Here is a 22,991-nt window from a genome sequence, read left to right on the forward strand (position 1 = left end):
CACAAGTCAGAGCCCCCCAAAACCATCAGATTGGCTTAAACAAGATGAGATTTTGAAAACAACTGTAGGTTCTGCTCTTGATCTCCTGGTGGTGGAGCCTTTAGGGGTCACCTTTTCAAGTTTTTCTCCCCATCCAGGAGGGCTAGAACAAGAAAAACTTCTGTCAAAAATGGCCAACCCCGCGAAAATCTTTTACCAGAATCAGAAAAAATTAGTCCAGAATGATTGAAAACAGAACAATTTTTGGTTTTTGAATTTTCCAAGAAGACAGTGAATGTTTTCTATTAAAGCCGACACTTTCCACAAAAGGTTGCCTTGAATCAAACACCCAATTTTTCTGGAAAAAAAAAAAAAAAATAATTGAACCATTTCAGTGGTTCTCAAACTTTTGTCCTGGTGACCCCTTCCGCACAGCAAGCTTCTGAGTGCAACCCCCCGTTATAAATTAAAAACCACTTTAATATATTTAACACTGTTATAATGGCTGGGGATGAAGCAGGGTTTGGGGGTGGAGGCTGATAGCTCATGACCCCCACATAATAACCTCATGTCCCCCAGTTTGAGGACCCCTGGACTACACTGAGCATGCACAGAAAGAGAGCCAGAGGGTTGAAAGGCCACTGGGATGGACAAGACTTGTGGGGCTCTGAGAGACTGTCCCCCCTCCGCCACCCCGCAGCAGTGTGAATTCAGCTCCAACCAGGGGCAGGAATCTGAACTCAGTTAAACAGCAGAGACTTCATGCAGGCAGAGGTCCGGCTTGCCGGGCAGGGACAGCTCCTTCCCTTCCAGAATGTGGGCATCAGCAAAACTCAAGCATCAGAAACCTGGAAATTAGAGGCGAGGGACAGAGGGCCTGCCACCCCCCAGCCTGGAGACGGGGAAGGAACGGGGGACCCCCGCAGCCCGGAAAGGGGGAAGGGACCCCTTAGGGGGAGCGGTCACCAAACGGCGATGCCCAGCCCATGAGTCGGGGTTCCGGCGGGGGGGGCTCTGGAGGGGTGTTCCAGCCCCTGCCCCCCAGTGTCCTGGAGCTCCCCCAGCGAGCCCGGTGTGGGTTGCATGTTTCTCACTGGCTCAAGACCCTGAGGGGAAAAGGACCCTGCCAGATTTACTTGGGGGTGGGTCTTTTGCTCATGGGTTGTGTTATGAATCCCGTGGGTGGTGTTTCCCCAGCATAATGCCGCATTGTTTCCCTCCTTTATTAAAAGGCTTTTGCTACATTCAGACTCTGTGCTTGCGAGAGGCGAAGTATTGCCTCTTGGAGGCACCCGGGGGTGGTTTGTAATTGTCCCTGGTCTCTGGGTGGGGGCTCAAGCTGGTTTTGTATTGCGTTATTGAAACCCCTAGATACTCAACCTGGCCCTTGTTGCTGCTAACTCTGACATGCAGAAGGGTTACAGTTACGTAGGTATTAGATACAGTGCTCCTGTCAGCTAATTTCCAAGTTATCTGCAAAAAAAACCCTAGATTTTTCAGATGCCTAAGTAGTACCTGTTAAAGTTGCCCCCCTATCTGAAATGGCATCCCAGCACCCCCCCCCCAGCATGTACTGAGAGTTGGTCAGTCCCTGTCCCAACACATAACACCCACCCACCCATGTATCTCTACTTTTCTCCAGCTCCCTCCATCCTACCCCCATTTTCCCTGCACCCCTGGGTCTCTCCCTGCCCCCAGATCTCTATGGGGCTGTCTCTCCGAGGCCCCATTCCGGAGAGAAGCGTGTGGCAGAGTTGAGAATGAATGGCAAGTGATAGTTACATTCCACAATTTTCCAGGGAAACTTTGTTCCCTTGGGTTTGTGGCTGGCTGCTTCTTGGCTCTGTTCCCAGCACTGACGTGCTCCCTGGGCTGCTTTTCTGGCCCCCCTGGCTGGCACGACCCTGTTCCCCAGCTCAGCTTGGACCCTTGCTTTCTCCTTAGCTCGGCCCTTCTCTCTCTGACCTAGGCAATTCTGGCTTACACAGAGGATGGGACCCCCCTGGCCTCCTGACTCCCGGATTAGCCTGCCCGCCCTGTCAATCAGGCTGACCTGGCGCATTGGCCTCTCCCCATTGTTCCTGGGGACTGGCAGTCTCAAGGTCCTGATTTCCCATTGACCCTTCCCCTTCCTTTTGGTACTGGGAGCTAGCTAACCCAAACACCCCCACTGAGTTTTAGGAAGTGGACAACAGTTGCCTTACATCAGGGAGACTTGTACCCCCAAAGGGAGCAATGTACCCCCAACTTCCTTAAACTGATGTGGCTCTCAGCCACTGTTGTAAAAGCAGGAGGGTTTATTAGCTGTCTGGAACACAGCGTAGAGAGTCCCTGGTTAGAACAGAGAGTTCCAGCATGGTCCATCCGAGTCAACCGAGAGCCCTTTGACCCCTTTGTTGTCCCAGTTCAGGAGAGCGTCCCCGATTCCAGCGGCCCCACACTGAACAACCCCCAACGTGGCTCCTCTTCAGCCCTTCCTTTTTGTTCCTGGGCAAACCTTGTCCCCTGGCCTTCATCCTCAGCCCTTTGTTCTCCAGCTGGTCCCATCCCACTGGCTTCCTGCAGAGGGTGGGCCATCCATGATCGTCAGTTGCTGGGTGCCAAATGTCTGGGCAATTGGAGTGGCCATTGTCTTCTGGGGATCTCCATGGGCATGGGGCCCTGGGGCCCCAGGGCCCAGGCATCTAGGCGTCGGCCACGTCTGTATCTCTGGGTCTCTACAAAGGATAAACAACCTTTTCCCACCACCTACTTAACCATGCAGCACATAGGGGAAACTGAGGCACACAGTATTCATACAAAATAGTACAGAAAATTCCCACTCTGTCACAGTTCCAACCCTCCCCCAGTCTGTGCCCGGGGCAGAGAGGCCCTTCTTTGCCCCTTCTCCCCCCGTCCCACCAGTCTCTGCCCCTGCTCGCCCAAGGATTGCAGTGGCTCTCAACTTTTCCATACTGCTGTACTCCTTTCAGGAGTCTGATTTACAGACCCCAAGTTACACCTCACTTAAAAACCATTCGCTTACAAAGCCGGACATAAAAATACAAAAGTGTCACACAGCCACTATTATGCAAAAATTGCTGACTCTCTCCTTGTTACCATATAATTATAAAAGAAATCAGCTGGAAATGTACATGTCGGTGTACACTCCATAGAGCAAGATGAAGACGTCACTGTCTGGAATGTTGGTTTGCACTGACGTCACCAGTGCTTTCAGGCAGCCCCTGGTAAAACTAGGCCAATAGCGAGATGAGCAGAGGCGGACGAGGGTTTCCTGGGGCCGTGGGCCAGAGCAAGTGGACCCTCCTCCCCCTCCGGGGCTCCCGCCCCTTGTCCAATCAGAAGCAATATGCTAATAAGGCGTATGATCTCCCCCCTGCTGTGTAGTTTCATTCTCCTGGGGGCTGGCTTTTTCGGGCGCTTTCCCTTGCACGAGCAATGGGGGAAGACATGATGTGTGTGAAGGGGGGAGTTGGGGCTCCCCGCTCAGCTAATGCGCAGAGAGGGGGAGATGGAGCAGGGACCTGCCTTGCAAAGGATGCTGCAGCCTTGGAGTCCCTGGAGGAGGTAAGCTGTGATCTTCCTCCAGAGCAGTGCCCTGGGAACCTGACTCCCACCCCGGCTCTGCAATGGGGGACTGGGGTTAGGGTGGAGACAGGGGGTTATTCTGAAGATCCCAGTGTCATCCCAGCCCTGTGATTATTGTTACAGCCCCCACAGGCAGGCTGCAGGGCGTCTCAATGTCTGTGAATGACGTACGATTTGTACAGCAGCCGCTGTTGAATTGTGTGTCCATTCTTCGGCCACAAATTGAGCTTGAATATTTTCGTTTCCCCCAAAATGAGGTGTTGGGTAAAGGAGAGACTGGGGGGGTGGTCCAGGAAATGAACAGTAGCTTTTAGACGTGCCAGAAAACCCAGTAAAACACACAGAATTGCTCCCAAGTCGGCGAGACGTCCTGCCTTTCAGAAAGGGCTCCTGTTCTCTGGGAAATCCTCCCTTCGGGGGACAAATCAACCCCGTGTGCAGACGTCACTTCTCCCTTCCTGAGGAGCCTGGCCCAGAGCGCGGCACGCATCGCTTGGCCTCCTGCCCCGGTCCCTCCAACCTCTGGGGTCCCATGGTCATGGCTGGGGGGGGGTCTTACGGCAGCTGGGGGGGGCAGGCTCCTGGGGGACAGGGTAGCCAGGGTCTTTGCAGGAGCCTTCGCGAGAGAAGCTCAGCCCCTCGGGGGCTGCAAGCAGGAGCCGCGAACAGGCCGTATGGCCAGGGAGCTCTCCGGGTGAAGGGCAGACGGTGTCTGACCCTGCATTGGCCTGGCTGGGACGGGCAGGCTCGCCCGGCTCGTAACTCCAGCGGGAGAACAATGTTCCGCCGCCAGGGTGATGTTAAAGTTGAGGTGGGGGGGCGGGGGGAGAGACACCTTTAAATCTGCTTGAATGCTCTGGGTGCCGTTGTGATGCGCTGTACACCCCCAGCGCCCCTGTCTTCTTTCACTTCATCTCTTCCAGGTGGTGGGTGCAAGACCCAGGCTGTGGCTGCCTTTGTCTGTACCCCGATGGCCGGGTTCCTCTCCCTTCTCGGGGGCAGCGGTGTTGTGGCCGGGCTGGTCCCAGAATGTGAGAGAGACAAGGCGGGGAGCTGATAGCTTTTCCTGGACCAACTTCTGGTGGTGAAAGGTACAAACTCTGCAGCTCCACAGAGCTCTTCTTCGGGTTTCCTCTGATGTCCTCCCTCAGCCCTGAAGACGAGCTCTGTGGAGCTCCAAGTTTGTATCTTCCACCAGTGGAAGTTAGTCCAGGAACAGGAATTACCCGGCTGGTCTCTCTCTTTCCTTGTTGCCGTCCTCCTCTTTCTCTCCACCCGTTTCACAGCAGAGATTGTCTTACTATCTGTGTGCAGCATCCCTAGACCAACCCCTAACCCGATCCAGGACAGGAACCTCTCAGCTCTACCCTATTTCTTTCCACTGCAGTCCTGCCTCAGGGATGGAGGCCCCATTGTGCCAGATGCCATAAAAAACACATCACAAAAAGACAATCCTTTCCCTAGGGAGTGTGCAGGCGAAGCACAATAAGTAATTCTCAGCCGCTTGTGCAGAGGACCAGCAGTGACCTCTAGTGGGAAGAGGAATTCCCATTGCTGGAGCACAGACAATCATGACTATAGTGTAATAAAGAATACAACTGCTCTAGAGGTTGGATCCCAAAGGTCTTTACCAACCACGTCGTACTTATGGGAATCCTTTCCCCCCACTACTGACATGCAGCCACCTCTGGAGTGAAACTCCACACCTGTTCAGCAGCACACAACACGGGCAGACAATGTCTTAGGGGAATGGTTGAAGCAGAATCCACTCACCTATTGGAATTTCACAGGGCATTTGAGGGAGGCAAATTGTAGTCCCCCGAACTGTCATTTGAACCGACTCAGATCTCCCCCATTAAAGAAGAGCCATAGGATTTGTAATGACCATAATGGGACCTTGCTTTTAACTCCCAGCTGAATCCTGACACCAGCAGAGGTACAGCGTCCCCAGCGGCCAGGTTGAGTCTCTGGGTTCAGTTCTGCCTTAGTCGGGGGTGTCATCCGTCTTATTTGTTTCAACACTGAGTTTCCCTTGAGGTTTCCCATTGGGAAACAGCCTGGGTCTGTCCCTGTTCAGCTTTTATAAGCTCACACCGTCAAACCTCAAGGAATTACATTGGAATGCACCAAGCCAGAGATTTCTCCCAGCCAGTGATTCCTACATCGAGCCCAGAACTTGTGACTGAGTTAGAGCAGATCATTCGTAAGAGAGCAAATCCATGTAAAGACTTGGAGTGAATTCTCTCCTCTCTGGCCTCCCAGCACCTTGGTTTCCTGACCTACAGCATGCCCGGCTGTTTGAGTGCTGACCCTGAGAAAAGCCCTCACTACTACATTGAGCCTGAAGGCTTTTTACTAGGGCTGGCAAGTGATTAAAAAAAATAATCGCGCTTAATCGCACTGTTAAACAATAAGAGAATATCATTTATTTAAATGTTTTTGGATGGTTTCTACATTTTCAAATATATTGATTTCAATTACAACAGAATACAAAGTGTACTGTGCTCACTTCATATTTTTGGTTATAAATATTTGTACTGTAAAAAACAAAAGAAAGACAATATTTCAATTCACCTAATACAAGTACTGGAGTGCAATCTCTTTATCATGAAAGTTGAACTTACAAATGTAGCATTATGTATAAAAAATAACTGCATTCAAAAATAAAACAATGTAAAACTTTCAAGCCTACAAGTCCACTCAGTCCTACTTCAGCCAATCGCTCAGACAAACAAGTTTGGTTACAATTTGCAGGAGATAATGTTGCCCACTTCTTATTTACAATATGACCTGAAAGTGGGAACAGACGTTCACATGGCACTGTTGTAGCCGGCATCACAAGATATTTATGTGCCAGATGCGCTAAAGATTCATATGTCCCTCCATGCTTAAACCACCATTCCGGAGGCCATGCGTCCATGCTGATGACGGGTTCTGCTCAATAACGATCCATGGCAGAGCGGACCGAGGCATGTTCATTTTCATCATCTGAGTCAGGTGCCACCAGCAGAGGGTTGATTTTCTTTTTTGGTGGTTTGGGTTCTGTAGTTTCCGTATCAGAGTGTTGCTCTTTGAAGACATCTGACAGCATGCTCCACACCCCGTCCCGATCAGATTTTGGAAGGTACTTCAGATTCTTAAACCTTGGGTTTTGTCAAATCTGCTGTGAAAGTGTTCTTAAAATGAACATGTGTTGGATCATCATCCGAGACTGCTATAGCATGAAATATAGGGCAGAATGTGGGTAAAACAGAACAGGAGACCTACAATTCTCCCCCCAGGAGTTCAGTCACAAATTTAATTAACGCATTTATTTTTTTTAACGAGCATTATCAGCATGGAAGCATGTCCTCTGGAATGGTGGCCGAAGCATGAAGGGGCAGATGAATGTTTAGCATATCTGGCACATAAATACCTTGCAATGCCAGCTACAAAAGTGCCATGCGAATGCCTGTTCTCACTTTCAGGTGACATTGTAAATAAGAAGGGGGCAGCAGTATCTCCCGTCAACGTAAACAAAACTTGTTTGTCTTAGCGATTGGCTGAACAAGAATAGGACTGACTGGACTTATAGACTCTAAAGTTTTACATTGTTTCGTTTTTGAGTGCAGTTATGTAAGAAAAAAATCTACATCTGTAAGTTACACTTTCACGATAAAGAGATTGCACTACAGGACTTGTATGAGGTGAATTGAAAAATACTATTTCTTTTATCATTTTTACAGTGCAAATATTTGTAATCAAAAATAATCATGTAAAGTGAGCACTGTGCCCTTTGTGTTCTGTGTTGTAATAGCAATCAATATATTTGCAAATGTAGAAAAACACCCAAAAATATTTAATCAATTTCAATTGGTATTCTATTGTTTAACAGTGTGATTAATCACGATTAAGTTTTTTAATCACAGTTAATTTTTTCAGTTAATCACGTGAGTTAACGGCGATTAATTGACAGCCCTGCTTTTTACACAACTGTAGGGGAAACTTCAGCAATGTCTAGAACTAGAGCTGATACAGTGTAAGCCTAGGTCATGAAAAAGGTGAAAAGAAATGACAGTTTGATGTCCTTTGAAGGAAGTAGAAAAGTGAAAGTCCTCCCCCACTTTTCAAATGGAGGGAACTGTTAAGAGTAAATGTTTATTTCCCCTCCAAAACTGAATGAAATCCTCCCTCCCACCCTCAAAACCAGTATTTCCATTCTAACTCCACTCCCCCATCAAAAAATGAAAAATGGCAATCAAAATAAAACCTTTCATTTGGCTCAAAATGGCATTTTCCATTAAAAAACAACTTTGAACAAGAGTTTTCATCCAGCTGTAGTTTGAAGGTTCAGAATTAATGACACCTCGGTTCCCATCTCTCCCTCCAGAGGGATCCGGGTGCAAACTCTGCCCCAGGGACTGGCTGCTGCATGGGGACAAGTGCTACTGGCTGTCTAAGGAACGTAAAGACTGGACTGGGAGCCGTGACGACTGCTCGGGGAAGAGCTCTCGCATGCTCGTGATCCAGAACCAGGAGGAGATGGTAACATAAAATACAGGCTCATCCAACTCCAGCTGGAGAAAGACGTGTGTCACTAGTTACAATCCCAGTGTAGCCTGACTCTACCACCCCCCTGCAAATGAAACTCCACACTGGGGTGTTTTCTCCCCTTCTAGGGGTCTGGCTTATTAACATACAGCTCAGAACAAGAACCCCACAGCTTTCCCACCCCATTCTGCCCAGCTGGCTCCTGTAGGCGTTTCACTCTCAGGCTCTCTGTCTGAGAGCTCAGCAGAGCCCTTCTGCATAGAGCTACTCACACAAACCTCCTACCCCATCAAATCTCTCCCTGCCCAGCCTGACTGCCCTTGTAGCCCCACCAGGCCTGGCTCCTGGTCACCTGCTTCCATCACCTTTGCCTCTAAATCCAGGGGCACCTAGTCACAGGTGAGGCTCAATCCAGGACTCCCTTAAAGGGCCAGCTCACCCTGTGCCACCAAGGACTGGTGCTGATGTTACCATGTCTGCATAGAGAGAGCCATGTTTACCTGCACTGGGACCCTGCCCACCCAGGGGAGAGGGTGAACTAACTCAGGGGCTGGTGGGGTCTCCTGCTGGCATTATGGGCGGAGCTACTGAAGGAGAGAGCAGGCACTTCATGGGATTGTGAGGATGTGACGCACCAGGGAGGGGTGAAGTGTTGACCTGGGAATGTGCCCTGGGGATGGGAGACCTGAGAGCCTGTAACCTGAGCCAGAAGGGGGAGGGGGAGGTAACACCTCTGCCCAGGAATGGGAAGACAGGCTGCAGGAGAGAGCTGCTAGGAGGGTTTAGTTTTCAGTTTGGGGCTGGGTGGAGGAACACAGGGAACCCCAGGGCTGGGGTCTAAGCTCCCTGCTCCCCCAGAAGGACTTGACTGAGGGGTCCTAGTTGTACCCACAAGCTCTGTTTTGGACTGTGTTCCTGTTGTCCAATAAACCTTCTGTTTTACTGGCTGGCTGAGAGTCTCAGTGAATCCCAAGAAGAGGAGTGCAGGGCCTGGACTCCCCCACACTCCGTGACAGGGATCACTAAGGGAATTCTAGCATGTTACAGGATACTCATCCCCACCCCCTCTGCTTTGCACATCACAGGATTTCATACAAGATGTTGTACAAGATGCAAACTACATCTGGATTGGCCTTAAAGTGACACACCCAGGGGGGAAATGGACCTGGGTGGACGGTTCCCCATTAGATCCAGTGCGGTGAGTGCTGCTTGACGTTTACTCTTTGAGATGTTTGGGAAAAGCTCCCATTGTATAACTTGCTCATGTTAAATGTCCAACGTCTGTTCGAGGCCTGGTCTACACTGAAATGTCTTAGCCCTGGTCTACACTAGGACTTTAGGTCGAATTTAGCAGCATTAAATCAATGTAAACCTGCACCCGTCCACACGATGAAGCCCTTTATTTCGACTTAAAGGGCTCTTAAAATCGATTTCCTTACTCCACTCCTGACAAGTGGATTAGTGCTTAAATCGGCCTTGCCGTCTCGAATTTGGGGTACTGTGGACACAATTCGACGGTATTGGGCTCCGGGAGCTATCCCAGAGTGCTCCATTGTGACCGCTCTGGACAGCACTCTCAACTCAGATGCACTGGCCAGGTAGACAGGAAAAGAACCGCAAACTTTTGAATCTCATTTCCTGTTTGGCCAGCGTGGCAAGCTGCAGGTGACCATGCAGAGCTCATCAGCAGAGGTGACCATGATGGAGTCCCAGAATCACAAAAGAGCTCCAGCATGGACCGAACGGGAGGTACGGGATCTGATCGCTGTTTGGGGAGAGGAATCCGTGCTATCAGAACTCCGTTCCAGTTTTCGAAATGCCAAAACCTTTGTCAAAATCTCCCAGGGCACAAAGGACAGAGGCCCGAAGCAGTGCCACGTGAAACTGAAGGAGCTGAGGCAAGCCTACCAGAAAACCAGAGAGGCGAACGGCCGCTCCAGGTCAGAGCCCCAAACATGCCGCTTCTATGATGAGCTGCATGCCATTTTAGGGGGTTCAGCCACCACTACCCCAGCCGTGTTGTTTGACTCCTTCAACGGAGATGGAGGCAATACGGAAGCAGGTTTTGGGGACGAAGAAGATGATGATGATGAGGTTGTAGATAGCTCACAGCAAGCAAGCGGAGAAACCGGTTTTCCGACAGCCAGGAACTGTTTCTCACCCTGGACCTGGAGCCAGTACCCTCTGAACCCACCCAAGGTTGCCTCCTGGACCCAGCAGGTGGAGAAGGGACCTCCGGTGAGTGTACCTTTTAAAATACTATACATGGTTTAAAAGCAAGCATGTGAAAGGATTACTTTGCCCTGGCATTCACGGTCCTCCTGGATGTACTCCCAAAGCCTTTGCAAAAGGTTTCTGGGGAGGGCAGCCTTATTGCATCCTTCATGGTAGGACACTTTACCACTCCAGGCCAATAACACGTACTCGGGAATCATTGTACAACAAAGCATTGCAGTGTATGTTTGCTGGCGTTCAGACAACATCCGTTCTTTATCTCTCTGTGTTATCCTCAGGAGAGTGAGATATCATTCATGGTCACCTGGTTGAAATAGAGTGCTTTTCTTCAGGGGACACTCAGAGGAGCCCATTCCTGCTGGGCTGTTTGCCTGTGGCTAAACAGAAATGTTCCCTGCTGTTAGCCACAGGGAGGGGGGAGGGTTGAGAGGGTAGCCATGCAGTCGGAGGAGGCAAAATGCGACCTTGTAACGAAAGCACATGTGCTATGTATGTAATGTTAACAGCAAGGTTTACCCTGAAAGAGTGTAGCCACTGTTTTATAAAATGTGTCTTTTTAAATACCGCTGTCCCTTTTTTTTTCTCCACCAGCTGCATGTGTTTCAATGATCACAGGATCTTCTCCTTCCCAGAGGCCAGTGAAGCTTAGAAAGAAAAAAAAAAACACACTCGAGATGAAATGTTCTCCGAGCTCATGCTGTCCTCCCACACTGATAGAGCACAGACGAATGCATGGAGGCAAATAATGTCAGAGTGCAGGAAAGCACAAAATGACCGGGAGGAGAGGTGGCGGGCTGAAGAGAGTAAGTGGCGGGCTGAAGACAGGGCTGAAGCTCAAATGTGGCGGCAGCGTGATGAGAGGAGGCAGGATTCAATGCTGAGGCTGCTGGAGGACCAAACCAGTATGCTCCAGTGTATGGTTGAGCTGCAGCAAAGGCAGCTGGAGCACAGACTGCCACTACAGCCCCTGTGTAACCAACCGCCCTCCTCTCCAAGTTCCATAGCCTCCACACCCAGACGCCCAAGAACGCGGTGGGAGGGCCACCGGACAACCAGCCACTCCGTCACAGAAGATTGCCCAAAAAAAAGAAGGCTGGCCTTCAATAAATTTTAAAGTTGTAAACTTTTAAAGTGCTGTGTGGCATTTTCCTTCCCTCCTCCACCACCCCTCCTGGACTACCTTGGTAGTCATCCCCCTATTTGTGTGATGAATGAATAAAGAATGCATGAATGTGAAGCATCAATGACTTTATTGCCTCTGCAAGCGGTGATCGAAGGGAGGAGGGGAAGGTGGTTAGCTTACAGGGAAGTAGAGTGAACCAAGGGGCGGGGGGTTTCATCAAGGAGAAACAAAGAGAACTTTCACACAGTAGCCTGGCCAGTCATGAAACTGGTTTTCAAAGCTTCTCTGATGCGTACCGCGCCCTCCTGTACTCTTCTAACCGCCCTGGTGTCTGGCTGCACGTAACCAGAAGCCAGGCGATTTGCCTCAACCTCCCACCTCGCCATAAACGTCTCCCCCTTACTCTCACAGATATCGTGGAGCACACAGCAAGCAGTAATAACAGTGGGAATATTGGTTTCGCTGAGGTCTAAGCGAGTCAGTAAACTGCGCCAGCGCGCCTTTAAACATCCAAATGCACATTCTACCACCATTCTGCACTTGCTCAGCCTGTAGTTGAACAGCTCCTGACTACTGTCCAGGCTGCCTGTGTATGGCTTCATGAGCCATGGCATTAAGGGGTAGGCTGGGTCCCCAAGGATACATAGAGGCATTTCAACATCCCCAACAGTTATTTTCTGGTCTGGGAATAAAGTCCCTTCCTGCAGCTTTTGAAACAGACCAGAGTTCCTGAAGATGCGAGCGTCATGTACCTTTCCCGGCCATCCCACGTTGATGTTGGTGAAATGTCCCTTGTGATCCACCAGAGCTTGCAGCACTATTGAAAAGTACCCCTTGCGGTTTATGTACTCGCCGGCTTGGTGCTCCGGTGCCAAGATAGGGATATGGGTTCTGTCTATGGCCCCACCACAGTTAGGGAATCCCATTGCAGCAAAACCATCCACTATGACCTGCACTTTTCCCAGGGTCACTACCCTTGATATCAGCAGATCTTTGATTGCGTGGGCTACTTGCATCACAGCAGCCCCAACAGTAGATTTGCCCACTCCAAATTGATTCCCACATGACCGGTAGCTGTCTGGCGTTGCAAGCTTCCACAGGGCTATCGCCACTCGCTTCTCAACTGTGAGGGCTGCTCTCATCTTGGTATTCATGCGCCTCAGGGCAGGGGAAAGCAAGTCACAAAGTTCCATGAAAGTGCCCTTATGCATGTGAAAGTTTTGCAGCCACTGGGAATCGTCCCAGACCTGCAACACTATGCGGTCCCACCAGTCTGTGCTTGTTTCCCGAGCCCAGAATCGGTGTTCCACAGCATGAACCTGCCCCATTAGCACCATGATGCATGCATTGGCAGGGCCCATGCTTTCAGAGAAATCTGTGTCCATGTCCTGATCACTCACGTGACCGCGCTGACATCGCCTCCTCGCCCGGTATCGCTTTGCCAGGTTCTGGTGCTGCATATACTGCTGGATAATGCGTGTGGTGTTTAATGTGCTCCTAATTGCCAAAGTGAGCTGAGCGGCCTCCATGCTTGCCTTGGTATGGCGTCCGCACAGAAAAAAGGCGCGGAACGATTGTCTGCCGTTGCTCTGACGGAGGGAGGGCGACTGACGACACGGCTTACAGCGTTGGCTTCAGGGAGCTAAAATCAACAAAGGGGGTGGCTTTACATCAAGGAGTATTTCAGGCAGGACTTCACGGAGGGTTCCAATAAGAAATGGTGCACCTAAGTTATTCTTCTTGTAACAAGGAGGTTAGCCTAGCCTCTGATTGATACATGGCTAGATTTACCTCGCTGCACCTTCTCTGTGAGTGACTGCAGTGTGACCTAGAGGAATGAGTCCCCTAGACAGAGGAGGGGGGGAAGCAATGAGTACAAAACAAATCTGGTCTATTTCTTGTTTTGATCCACTCCATCTATCTTTTACATCTTTGGCTGGCAGCAGAAGGTGGAGAAGGACTGCATGCCAGCCACATCTCATGGCTGCTCAGCAGAAGATGGTGCAGTAGGACTGCTAGCCATCCTCTTCTCTTGCCTGCCCGGCAGAAGATGATGCAATAGGACTGCTAGCAATCCGTATCACCTGCCTGCTCACCATAAGACAGTTCAATAGGACTGACTGCAGGACTAAAGAGAATGACCTGGTCAAGTCACTCCAAATTTAGTCCCTGCGCCCATGTCTGCCCAGGCACTCCCAGCCGACGTGGCCAGGAGCACCTCGGACATGATGAGGACGGCTACCAGTCGTACTGTACCGTCTGCTGCCACAAGGCAATGGGTTGCTGCTACTGTGTAGCAATGCCGTACCGCATCTGCCAGCACCCAGGAGCCATAGGGTGACGGTTACCTGAGCGGGCTCCATGCTTGCCGTGGTATGGCGTCTGCACAGGTAACTCAGGAAAAAAGGCGCGAAACGATTGTCTGCCCTTGCTTTCACGGAGAGAGGGAGGGAAGGGGGCCTGACGATATGTACCCAGAACCACCCGCGACAATGTTTTAGCCCCATCAGGCATTGGGATCTCAACCCAGAATTCCAATGGGCAGCGGAGACTGCGGGAACTGTGGGATAGCTACCCACAGTGCAACGCTCCGGAAGTCGACTCTAGCCTCGGTACTGTGGAAGCGCTCCGCCGCGTTAATGCACTTAGAGCATTTTCTGTGGGGACACACACACTCGAATATATAAAACCGATTTCTAAAAAACCGACTTCTGTAAATTCGACCTTATTCCATAGTATAGACATACCCTAAGCAAGTCATTTTTAAGTCAGGAGAAACTTGGGGTACGCAAGACAAATCAGACTCCTGAAAGGGGTGCAGTGGTCTGGAAAGGTTGAGAGCCACTGCCCTAAGTCATCTCACAGCCTGGGACGTCTTCTCGACTGACGCTCCGCAGGGAAGTTAGAGATGAAGGACAACACCAGAGCCCAGCTTCCCATTACGGGGAGGGGGAGGAAAGACTCACCCCTGGGCCTTTCCTTGTTACAGGGACCCACAGTGACACGGACTCTCTCTCACTCTGCAGCTTCTCAGGCTCTGCTGCTGGGAACAGCTGCGGGTGGATAAAAGGCAGCCAGGTTCTGCCTGAGACGTGTGCCGCGGAGCTCAAATGGATCTGCCAGAAAGAAGCGGCCCTGATATAAACAGTGCAACTGAGGATCCACATTTGTGTATCTGTAATGTGAAGTACCCCCTGTTTAGTCTCCTGGGTACGGCCCTATCAAATTCAGCCATCCAGTTTGGTAAATTTCATGGTCATGAGATTTTTAAAAGTCTTTTAATTTTCACAGTTTTAGCTATTTCAATCTGAAATGTCACCCTGTTGTAACTGTGTGGATCCCATCCCAGAAGAGGGTCATGGGGGGTCTCAAGGCTATTGGGGGAGGGGTGTCATGGTATTGCAACCCTGACTTCGGCACTGCTCCTGGCAGTGGTGCTACCTTCAGAGCTGGGCTCCCGGCCGACAGCCACGGAGCTTTCTGCTGCTGGGGGAGGTTCTGATCTGGCCCTGGGAGCAGCCCATGCAGGGGACGAGGTCCTGTTCCTCCCCAGCCCAGCCCGAACTTGCAGCTAGAGCCTGGCACACGGTAGGAGCCCCTGCCCGGGACACTCCCAGCCCTGCCCCTCCCCCGTTCCAGGGTCCAGCACTCAGAGGTTAAAAGGGCCTGGAGCTGGTGGGTGGCGGGGTTCCCTCCTGACCACCGCGCTCGGGGCAGTTGCCCGCATCACCCACGCATAAGGTTGGCCCTCCCTCCCCCCCCCCAATCCACCATGCCACCCTCACTTCTGCACTGTTGCTGGCAGCAGCGCTGCCTTCAGAGCTGGGCACCAGACCAGCAGCTGCTGCTCTCTGGCCGCCCAGCTCTGAAGGCGGGGTAGACGTAAGGGGGGCAGTTCTGGGACATATCCCCTCCTCCCCCGGCCAGATTTCACAGGGGAGACCAGATTTCACAGGCTGTGATGCATTTTTCATGGTCATGAATTTGGTAAAGCCCTACTCATGGGGCGGGACTGGGGCTTTAGGCAGAGCCAACTCTGGGAGGTGCTGGGACTCAGGTGCCCCGCGCAGTCACAGTTCCTCTCCTCGGTCCTTCTCACTGGGCTGGGGCCTTGGGGTGTAATTTTTAACTGCCCCAAACCTGCAGTAAGTTAATACCCTGCAATGCTTCCCAGGGTACCCAGGGTTGGGAGGCACCTCGCCACCACCTGCCCTTTGCGTGAGGGAGCCTTGTCTCTGCCTGCCAGGGGTCAGCTCCCCCACTCCACTGGCCACACGCACTCGCTGCTGGGCCTGCCGTCACTGCAGGGTAGCAATAGGCCCACTCTGCCCTCAAGCCCTCTGAGCATCAGTCTGGAGCTTCCAGCCCCTGGTCCCCTAGGCACTGGCAGGATTCACAGATTCACTATTTCCAAAGGAACAGTTAACATCCTCTGCCCCAGCTTACCAGGTCCAGCTCAGATCACTGCTCCACTTAACACACAGCGCTTCCATAGGCTCACAGCGAAATCATGCCTCGGTTCAACAAAGCCAAGCGTCAAGTGGAAGTGTTGGAAACAAATGGTTACATATAACAAAGTCATAACAGGTTTCAGAGTAACAGCCGTGTTAGTCTGTATTCGCAAAAAGAAATGGAGTACTTGTGGCACCTTAGAGACTAACCAATTTATTTGAGCATGAGCTTTCGTGAGCTACAGCTCACTTCATCAGATGCATACTGTGGAAACTGCAGCAGACTTTATATATACACAGAGAATATGAAACAATACCTCCTCCCACCCCACAGTCCTGCTGGTAATAGCTTATCTAAAGTAATCGTCAGGTTAGGCCATTTCCAGCACAAATCCAGGTTTTCTCACCCTCCACCCCCCCACACAAATTCACTCTCCTGCTGGTGATAGCCCATCCAAAGTGACAACTCTTTACACAATGTGCATGATAATGAAGTTAGGCCATTTCCTGCACAAATCCAGGTTCTCTCACTCCCTCACCCCCCTCCAAAAACCCACCCCCATACACACACAGACTCACTCTCCTGCTGGTAATAGCTCGTCCAAACTGACCACTCTCCAAGTTTAAATCCAAGTTAAACCAGAACATCGGGGGGGGGGGGGTAGGAAAAAACAAGAGGAAATAGGCTACCTTGCATAATGACTTAGCCACTCCCAGTCTCTATTTAAGCCTAAATTAATAGTATCCAATTTGCAAATGAATTCCAATTCAGCAGTTTCTCGCTGGAGTCTGGATTTGAAGTTTTTTTGTTTTAAGATAGCGACCTTCATGTCTGTGATTGCGTGACCAGAGAGATTGAAGTGTTCTCCGACTGGTTTATGAATGTTATAATTCTTGACATCTGATTTGTGTCCATTTATTCTTTTACGTAGAGACTGTCCAGTTTGACCATTGTACATGGCAGAGGGGCATTGCTGGCACATGATGGCATAAATCACATTGGTGGATGTGCAGGTGAACGAGCCTCTGATAGTGTGGCTGATGTTATTAGGCCCTGTGATGGTGTCCCCTGAATAGATATGTGGGCACAATTGGCAACGGGCTTTGTTGCAAGGATAAGTTCCTGGGTTAGTGGTTCTGTTGTGTGGTATGTGGTTGTTGGTGAGTATTTGCTTTAGGTTGCGGGGCTGTCTGTAGGCAAGGACTGGCCTGTCTCCCAAGATTTGTGATTGTGTTGGGTCATCCTTTAGGATAGGTTGTAGATCCTTAATAATGCGTTGGAGGGGTTTTAGTTGGGGGCTGAAGGTGACGGCTAGTGGCGTTCTGTTATTTTCTTTGTTAGGCCTGTCCTGTAGTAGGTAACTTCTGGGAACTCTTCTGGCTCTATCAATCTGTTTCTTTACTTCCGCAGGTGGGTACTGTAGTTGTAAGAAAGCTTGACAGAGATCTTGTAGGTGTTTGTCTCTGTCTGAGGGGTTGGAGCAAATGCGGTTGTATCGCAGAGCTTGGCTGTAGACAATGGATCGTGTGGTGTGGTCAGGGTGAAAGCTGGAGGCATGCAAGTAGGAATAGCGGTCAGTAGGTTTCCGGTATAGGGTGGTGTTTATGTGACCATTGTTTATTAGCACTGTAGTGTCCAGGAAGTGGATCTCTTGTGTGGACTGGACCAGGCTGAGGTTGATGGTGGGATGGAAATTGTTGAAATCATGGTGGAATTCCTCAAGGGCTTCTTTTCCATGGGTCCAGATGATGAAGATGTCATCAATATAGCGCAAGTAGAGTAGGGGCTTTAGGGGACGAGAGCTGAGAAAGCGTTGTTCTAAATCAGCCATAAAAATGTTGGCATACTGTGGGGCCATGCGGGTACCCATAGCAGTGCCGCTGATCTGAAGGTATACATTGTCCCCAAATGTGAAATAGTTATGGGTAAGGACAAAGTCACAAAGTTCAGCCACCAGGTTAGCCGTGACATTATCGGGGATAGTGTTCCTGACGGCTTGTAGTCCATCTTTGTGTGGAATGTTGGTGTAGAGGGCTTCTACATCCATAGTGGCCAGGATGGTGTTATCAGGAAGATCACCGATGGATTGAAGTTTCCTCAGGAAGTCAGTGGTGTCTCGAAGGTAGCTGGGAGTGCTGGTAGCGTAGGGCCTGAGGAGGGAGTCTACATAGCCAGACAATCCTGCTGTCAGGGTGCCAATGCCTGAAATGATGGGGCGCCCAGGAGTTCCAGGTTTATGGATCTTGGGTAGTAGATAGAATATCCCAGGTCGGGGTTCCAGGGGTGTGTCTGTGTGGATTTGATCTTGTGCTTTTTCAGGAAGTTTCTTGAGCATATGCTGTAGTTGCTTTTGGTAACCTTCAGTGGGATCATAGGGTAATGGCTTGTAGAAACTCGTGTTGGAGAGCTGCCGAGCAGCCTCTTGTTCATATTCCGACCTATTCATGATGACAACAGCACCTCCTTTGTCAGCCTTTTTGATTATGATGTCAGAGTTGTTTCTGAGGCTGTGGATGGCATTGCGTTCCGAATGGCTGAAGTTATGGGGCAAGTGATGCTGCTTTTCCACAATTTCAGCCCGTGCACGTCGGCGGAAGCACTTTATGTAGAAGTCCAGTCTGCTGTTTCGACCTTCAGGAGGAGTCCACCTAGAATCCTTCTTTCTGTAGTGTTGGTAGGGAAACCTCTGTGGATTAGTATGTTGTTCAGAGGTATTTTGGAAATATTCCTTGAGTCGGAGACGTCGAAAATAGGATTCTAGGTCACCACAGAACTGTATCATGTTCATGGGGGTGGAGGGGCAGAAGGAGAGGCCCCGAGATAGAACAGCTGCTTCTGCTGGGCTGAGAGTATAGTTGGATAGGTTAACAATATTGCTAGGTGGGTTGAGGGAACCATTGCTGTGGCCCCTTGTAGCATGTAGTAGTTTAGAAAGTTTAGTGTCCTTTTTCTTTTGTAGAGAAGCAAAGTGTGCGTTGTAAATGGCTTGCCTAGTTTTAGTAAAATCCAGCCACGAGGAAGTTTGTGTGGAAGGTTGGTTTTTTATGAGAGTATCCATTTTTGAGAGCTCATTCTTAATCTTTCCCTGTTTGCTGTAGAGGATGTTGATCAGGTGATTCCGCAGTTTCTTTGAGAGCGTGTGGCACAAGCTGTCAGCATAGTCTGTGTGGTATGTAGATTGTAATGGATTTTTTACCTTCAGTCCTTTTGGTACGATGTCCATCTGTTTGCATTTGGAAAGGAAGATGAAGTCTATCTGTATCTGTGCAAGTTTTTTCATGCAGTTGATAGATTTCCACTCCATACGGCTAAATGCAGTGCCTTGCATAATGACAGGTTTCAGAGTAACAGCCGTGTTAGTCTGTATTCGCAAAAAGAAATGGAGTACTTGTGGCACCTTAGAGACTAACCAATTTATTTGAGCATGAGCTTTCGTGAGCTACAGCTCACTTCATCAGATGCATACTATGGAAACTGCAGCAGACTTTATATATACACAGAGAATATGAAACAATACCTCCTCCCACCCCACTGTCCTGCTGGTAATAGCTTATCTAAAGTAATCGTCAGGTTAGGCCATTTCCAGCACAAATCCAGGTTTTCTCACCCTCCACCCCTCCACACAAATTCACTCTCCTGCTGGTGATAGCCCATCCAAAGTGACAACTCTTTACACAATGTGCATGATAATGAAGTTAGGCCATTTCCTGCACAAATCCAGGTTCTCTCACTCCCTCACCCCCCTCCAAAAACCCACCCCCATACACACACAGACTCACTCTCCTGCTGGTAATAGCTCGTCCAAACTGACCACTCTCCAAGTTTAAATCCAAGTTAAACCAGAACATCGGGGGGGGGGGTAGGAAAAAACAAGAGGAAATAGGCTACCTTGCATAATGACTTAGCCACTCCCAGTCTCTATTTAAGCCTAAATTAATAGTATCCAATTTGCAAATGAATTCCAATTCAGCAGTTTCTCGCTGGAGTCTGGATTTGAAGTTTTTTTGTTTTAAGATAGCGACCTTCATGTCTGTGATTGCGTGACCAGAGAGATTGAAGTGTTCTCCGACTGGTTTATGAATGTTATAATTCTTGACATCTGATTTGTGTCCATTTATTCTTTTACGTAGAGACTGTCCAGTTTGACCATTGTACATTGCAGAGGGGCATTGCTGGCACATGATGGCATAAATCACATTGGTGGATGTGCAGGTGAACGAGCCTCTGATAGTGTGGCTGATGTTATTAGGCCCTGTGATGGTGTCCCCTGAATAGATATGTGGGCACAATTGGCAACGGGCTTTGTTGCAAGGATAAGTTCCAGAGCCGAGACTGAACTAACAAGATATTCTCCTGTCTAACCAAGTACAGCTCACCCGAAATCCTTGCAGCACTTCAGAGCCAGGCAGGCTCGGACCCTTCTTTCATGAGACATGCATACTGTCAGTTTGTCTCCAAGGGCAAGGATCCAGTATGTCTCTGCACACCGAGAGAGATCAGACCAATCCTTTGTCTTTATGCTTAAACACCACAGATGGACACACACACACAGCCCCCTGCTCTTAGTTTCTTCCTGTAGATTTCCCTTTTTTGTGGATTTTGCAATCTAATTTTGCACCTGGCTCAGCGCGCAAAGAGACATCCAACATCAGGCACACAATACACAGATGGCCAGACAGGGAGGTAACCTCAATTGCCTCCTGTCTGAAAGGAGGATCTGAGGTACATCACCTCCCGTGACCTGCCTTGACTCCAAGACCTTAAGGGCATCATTGTCAGTCTGGAGACACAGCTCCTTACATAGTATCCGTACAGAGGTCTTGCTCCGATTATGGCAGCTTCTAGCAGAAGCTTTTTTCTGCTTAAAATATTAAAAATATGTGCGACTCAATAATTATACGCATGCGCAGTAGCACAGAATTCCCCCAGGAGTAATTACAGGGACACAATAACACCATCTCCTTGTATGGTGTTGAGCCATGGGCGACCCGGTTTGGTCGATGCAGTGCGAGTGTAGACACCGTGTTACCCATGTCCATCCTAAGAGTCCTCCATCAGCAATCCCATAATGTCCAACACTGACTTCTCTGGTCACAGTTGTGAACTCCACGGCCCAGGAATCTTGGAGACCAGATGCCAGACATAACCTTTTAAAACCCCACATATTTTTGAAATGCTTTTTTCTAATTGCCCAGATTGATAAATACTCCTAGCAGCTCTCAGTCGTTGTATGCAACTGCTCATGCTAATTACATAAACTAGACATGATCCTGCCTAGAGTAGACAGGAGGTATTGGAAATCGTCATGGCCCCCATTGCTGCAGTTCTTCTTGTGGGTCTGCAGATACTATAGGATTAGTCATCCTGTGCTTGCAACATTCATGACAACAGTGCGGAGCTGTGCAAGCTCCATGCTTCTGTCAAAGATGGTGGATAGTGAAAAGTGCCATGTTGGTGAATATGTGCAGCACTGATGCAGGGAGCCAAGTTTGCATGTGTGCAAGTGATATGCTAACTGGGGCATCTTTCTGTTGATTTAACTTGCACTGATGAAAGTTTTTAATGTAAACATGGCTTTAGTATCAAATGACCAACTATAAATTCAATGTAGTAACTCGATTTAAAACTATAATTTGACTTGGTATTAAAACTTTCAAACAAAAAATGAAATTAGACAAATCTAATAGGTTGGATGGGACAATCAAGTTTAAATCAGTGTCAAATTAACAAAATCTAGCAAAATCTTTAATACTTCTCTTACTTTGTCTTAAGAAAGAATCAATCTTAGGCATAGCATGATTCTTAATTAAATTCAGAGTCATATGATTACTACAGCTTGAAATGCAGCAGCATTTAGACATGTCTCTAGCTGAAAATGGTTAGAATAATACATACAAAAGTTGGGGTACATGAATCACCAATTCTTCCTGGTTCAAAGCAAGAAAGTCACAAATAAACCATTCTCCTACCTCAGTGCCCAGAGACAAGTCAGGACATCACACTGACAATCCAAAGGAGCCCATCTCTTTATCTGTATGTATCCATTGTACTAAGGGTGGGGTGGGGGATTCACAAAGGTTCTTAGACTCCTTACTAGGCACCCCTGTGGTAACAGCACTCCCACTCAGGTTCCATCTATCCCTGTAGGCTCTTAACCTCACTCAGCACCTACGTTTTTGTGGTAAAAATCCTCTAGATGCCTATGTTCCTGCTTCTAGGCATGCACCCAGCTGCCTCATTCTAGGCACCCAAGCCCTTGTCTCTCCTCTAAGCCCCAGTGCAACTCACAAACCAGGGGAAGGTAGGTGGAGGCCCAATCTGGTAAGCATGATCAGAGGCTGCCTTGCTCCACACAAAACAGGCAGGAGGCTGGGGGAGGGTGAAAGGAGATGGTTTCCCTCATAGCTTTTAGCCCAGTGGTTAGGGTGCTTACCCAGGATGTGGACGTTACATGTGAACGCATGCAGTTTCAATCAGCACTAAGTCAGTTTTAGTTACAATAGTGTCACATTCAAATCCTATAACCCATTCCAGTTTTGTTTTAGAAGAATTTTCCGCAATCTGAAGCAGTTTTAAGGCTTACTTTTTACTATTTCTAGCAGAATTCTTTTCTTTCATACCATTTGAAATTAGGATCTTTTTCAGAATTGGATGGAAGTTGTTGGGTTTATATGAACTGGGTACTTTTCAGTTAGCAGCACCTACCAGCCCAAGAGTCCAGTTTTAGGGAACAGAACTGAACTCCAATGGGAAGCAATAATTATGCTCTCCAAGGCCAAATTCCAACTTCCCTGAAGAACAGAAATTCCCTATAGAATTTTAGCAACAACAATTGATTTCTTAAACCTTTACAGAAATTCCAGCTGCCATGAAGTTCACAATCTTCTTCGTGGCAGGATTTAGGATTTTGTCTTCAGGCACACTTAAAGAGTAATTGGAGCCAGGGGACTGGACTCAGAGATATCCACCTCACACATGGGTGCCCTAACCACCAGTCTATATGGTCATTTTCACTCTCTGTCTTGACCCAACTCTTGGTTCTAGGATATATTGAGACACTCACCTCAGAATATCTGAGAGCTGA

At 49.1% G+C, this 22,991-nt stretch overlaps 1 protein-coding gene across 1 annotated transcript; it reads left to right on the forward strand.

Moving 5' to 3' along the window:
- The first annotated feature begins 3,417 nt into the window (after nucleotides 1-3,417).
- Nucleotides 3,418-11,518, forward strand: LOC144274771 (uncharacterized). The gene is made up of 5 exons (XM_077833856.1): nucleotides 3,418-3,546; nucleotides 7,937-8,091; nucleotides 9,183-9,295; nucleotides 9,943-10,335; nucleotides 10,924-11,518. The coding sequence occupies exons 3-5, from the start codon at nucleotides 9,257-9,259 to the stop codon at nucleotides 10,939-10,941; spliced, it is 450 nt and encodes a 149-aa protein (XP_077689982.1). The 5' UTR covers nucleotides 3,418-3,546; nucleotides 7,937-8,091; nucleotides 9,183-9,256; the 3' UTR covers nucleotides 10,942-11,518.
- The last annotated feature ends 11,473 nt before the right edge of the window (nucleotides 11,519-22,991 follow it).

This window comes from Eretmochelys imbricata, chromosome 14 (assembly GCF_965152235.1).
Source record: "Eretmochelys imbricata isolate rEreImb1 chromosome 14, rEreImb1.hap1, whole genome shotgun sequence".
Lineage (NCBI taxonomy): Eukaryota > Metazoa > Chordata > Testudines > Cheloniidae > Eretmochelys > Eretmochelys imbricata.

Excerpts from the sequence above, each read along its gene's own strand:
- LOC144274771 (XM_077833856.1), top strand. The coding sequence starts at position 9,257 with ATGGACCTGGGTGGACGGTTCCCCATTAGATCCAGTGCG. Across the intron at positions 9,296-9,942 it reads TCCCCATTAGATCCAGTGCG|GGCACAAAGGACAGAGGCCC; the intron begins GTGAGTGCTGCT and ends AAAATCTCCCAG.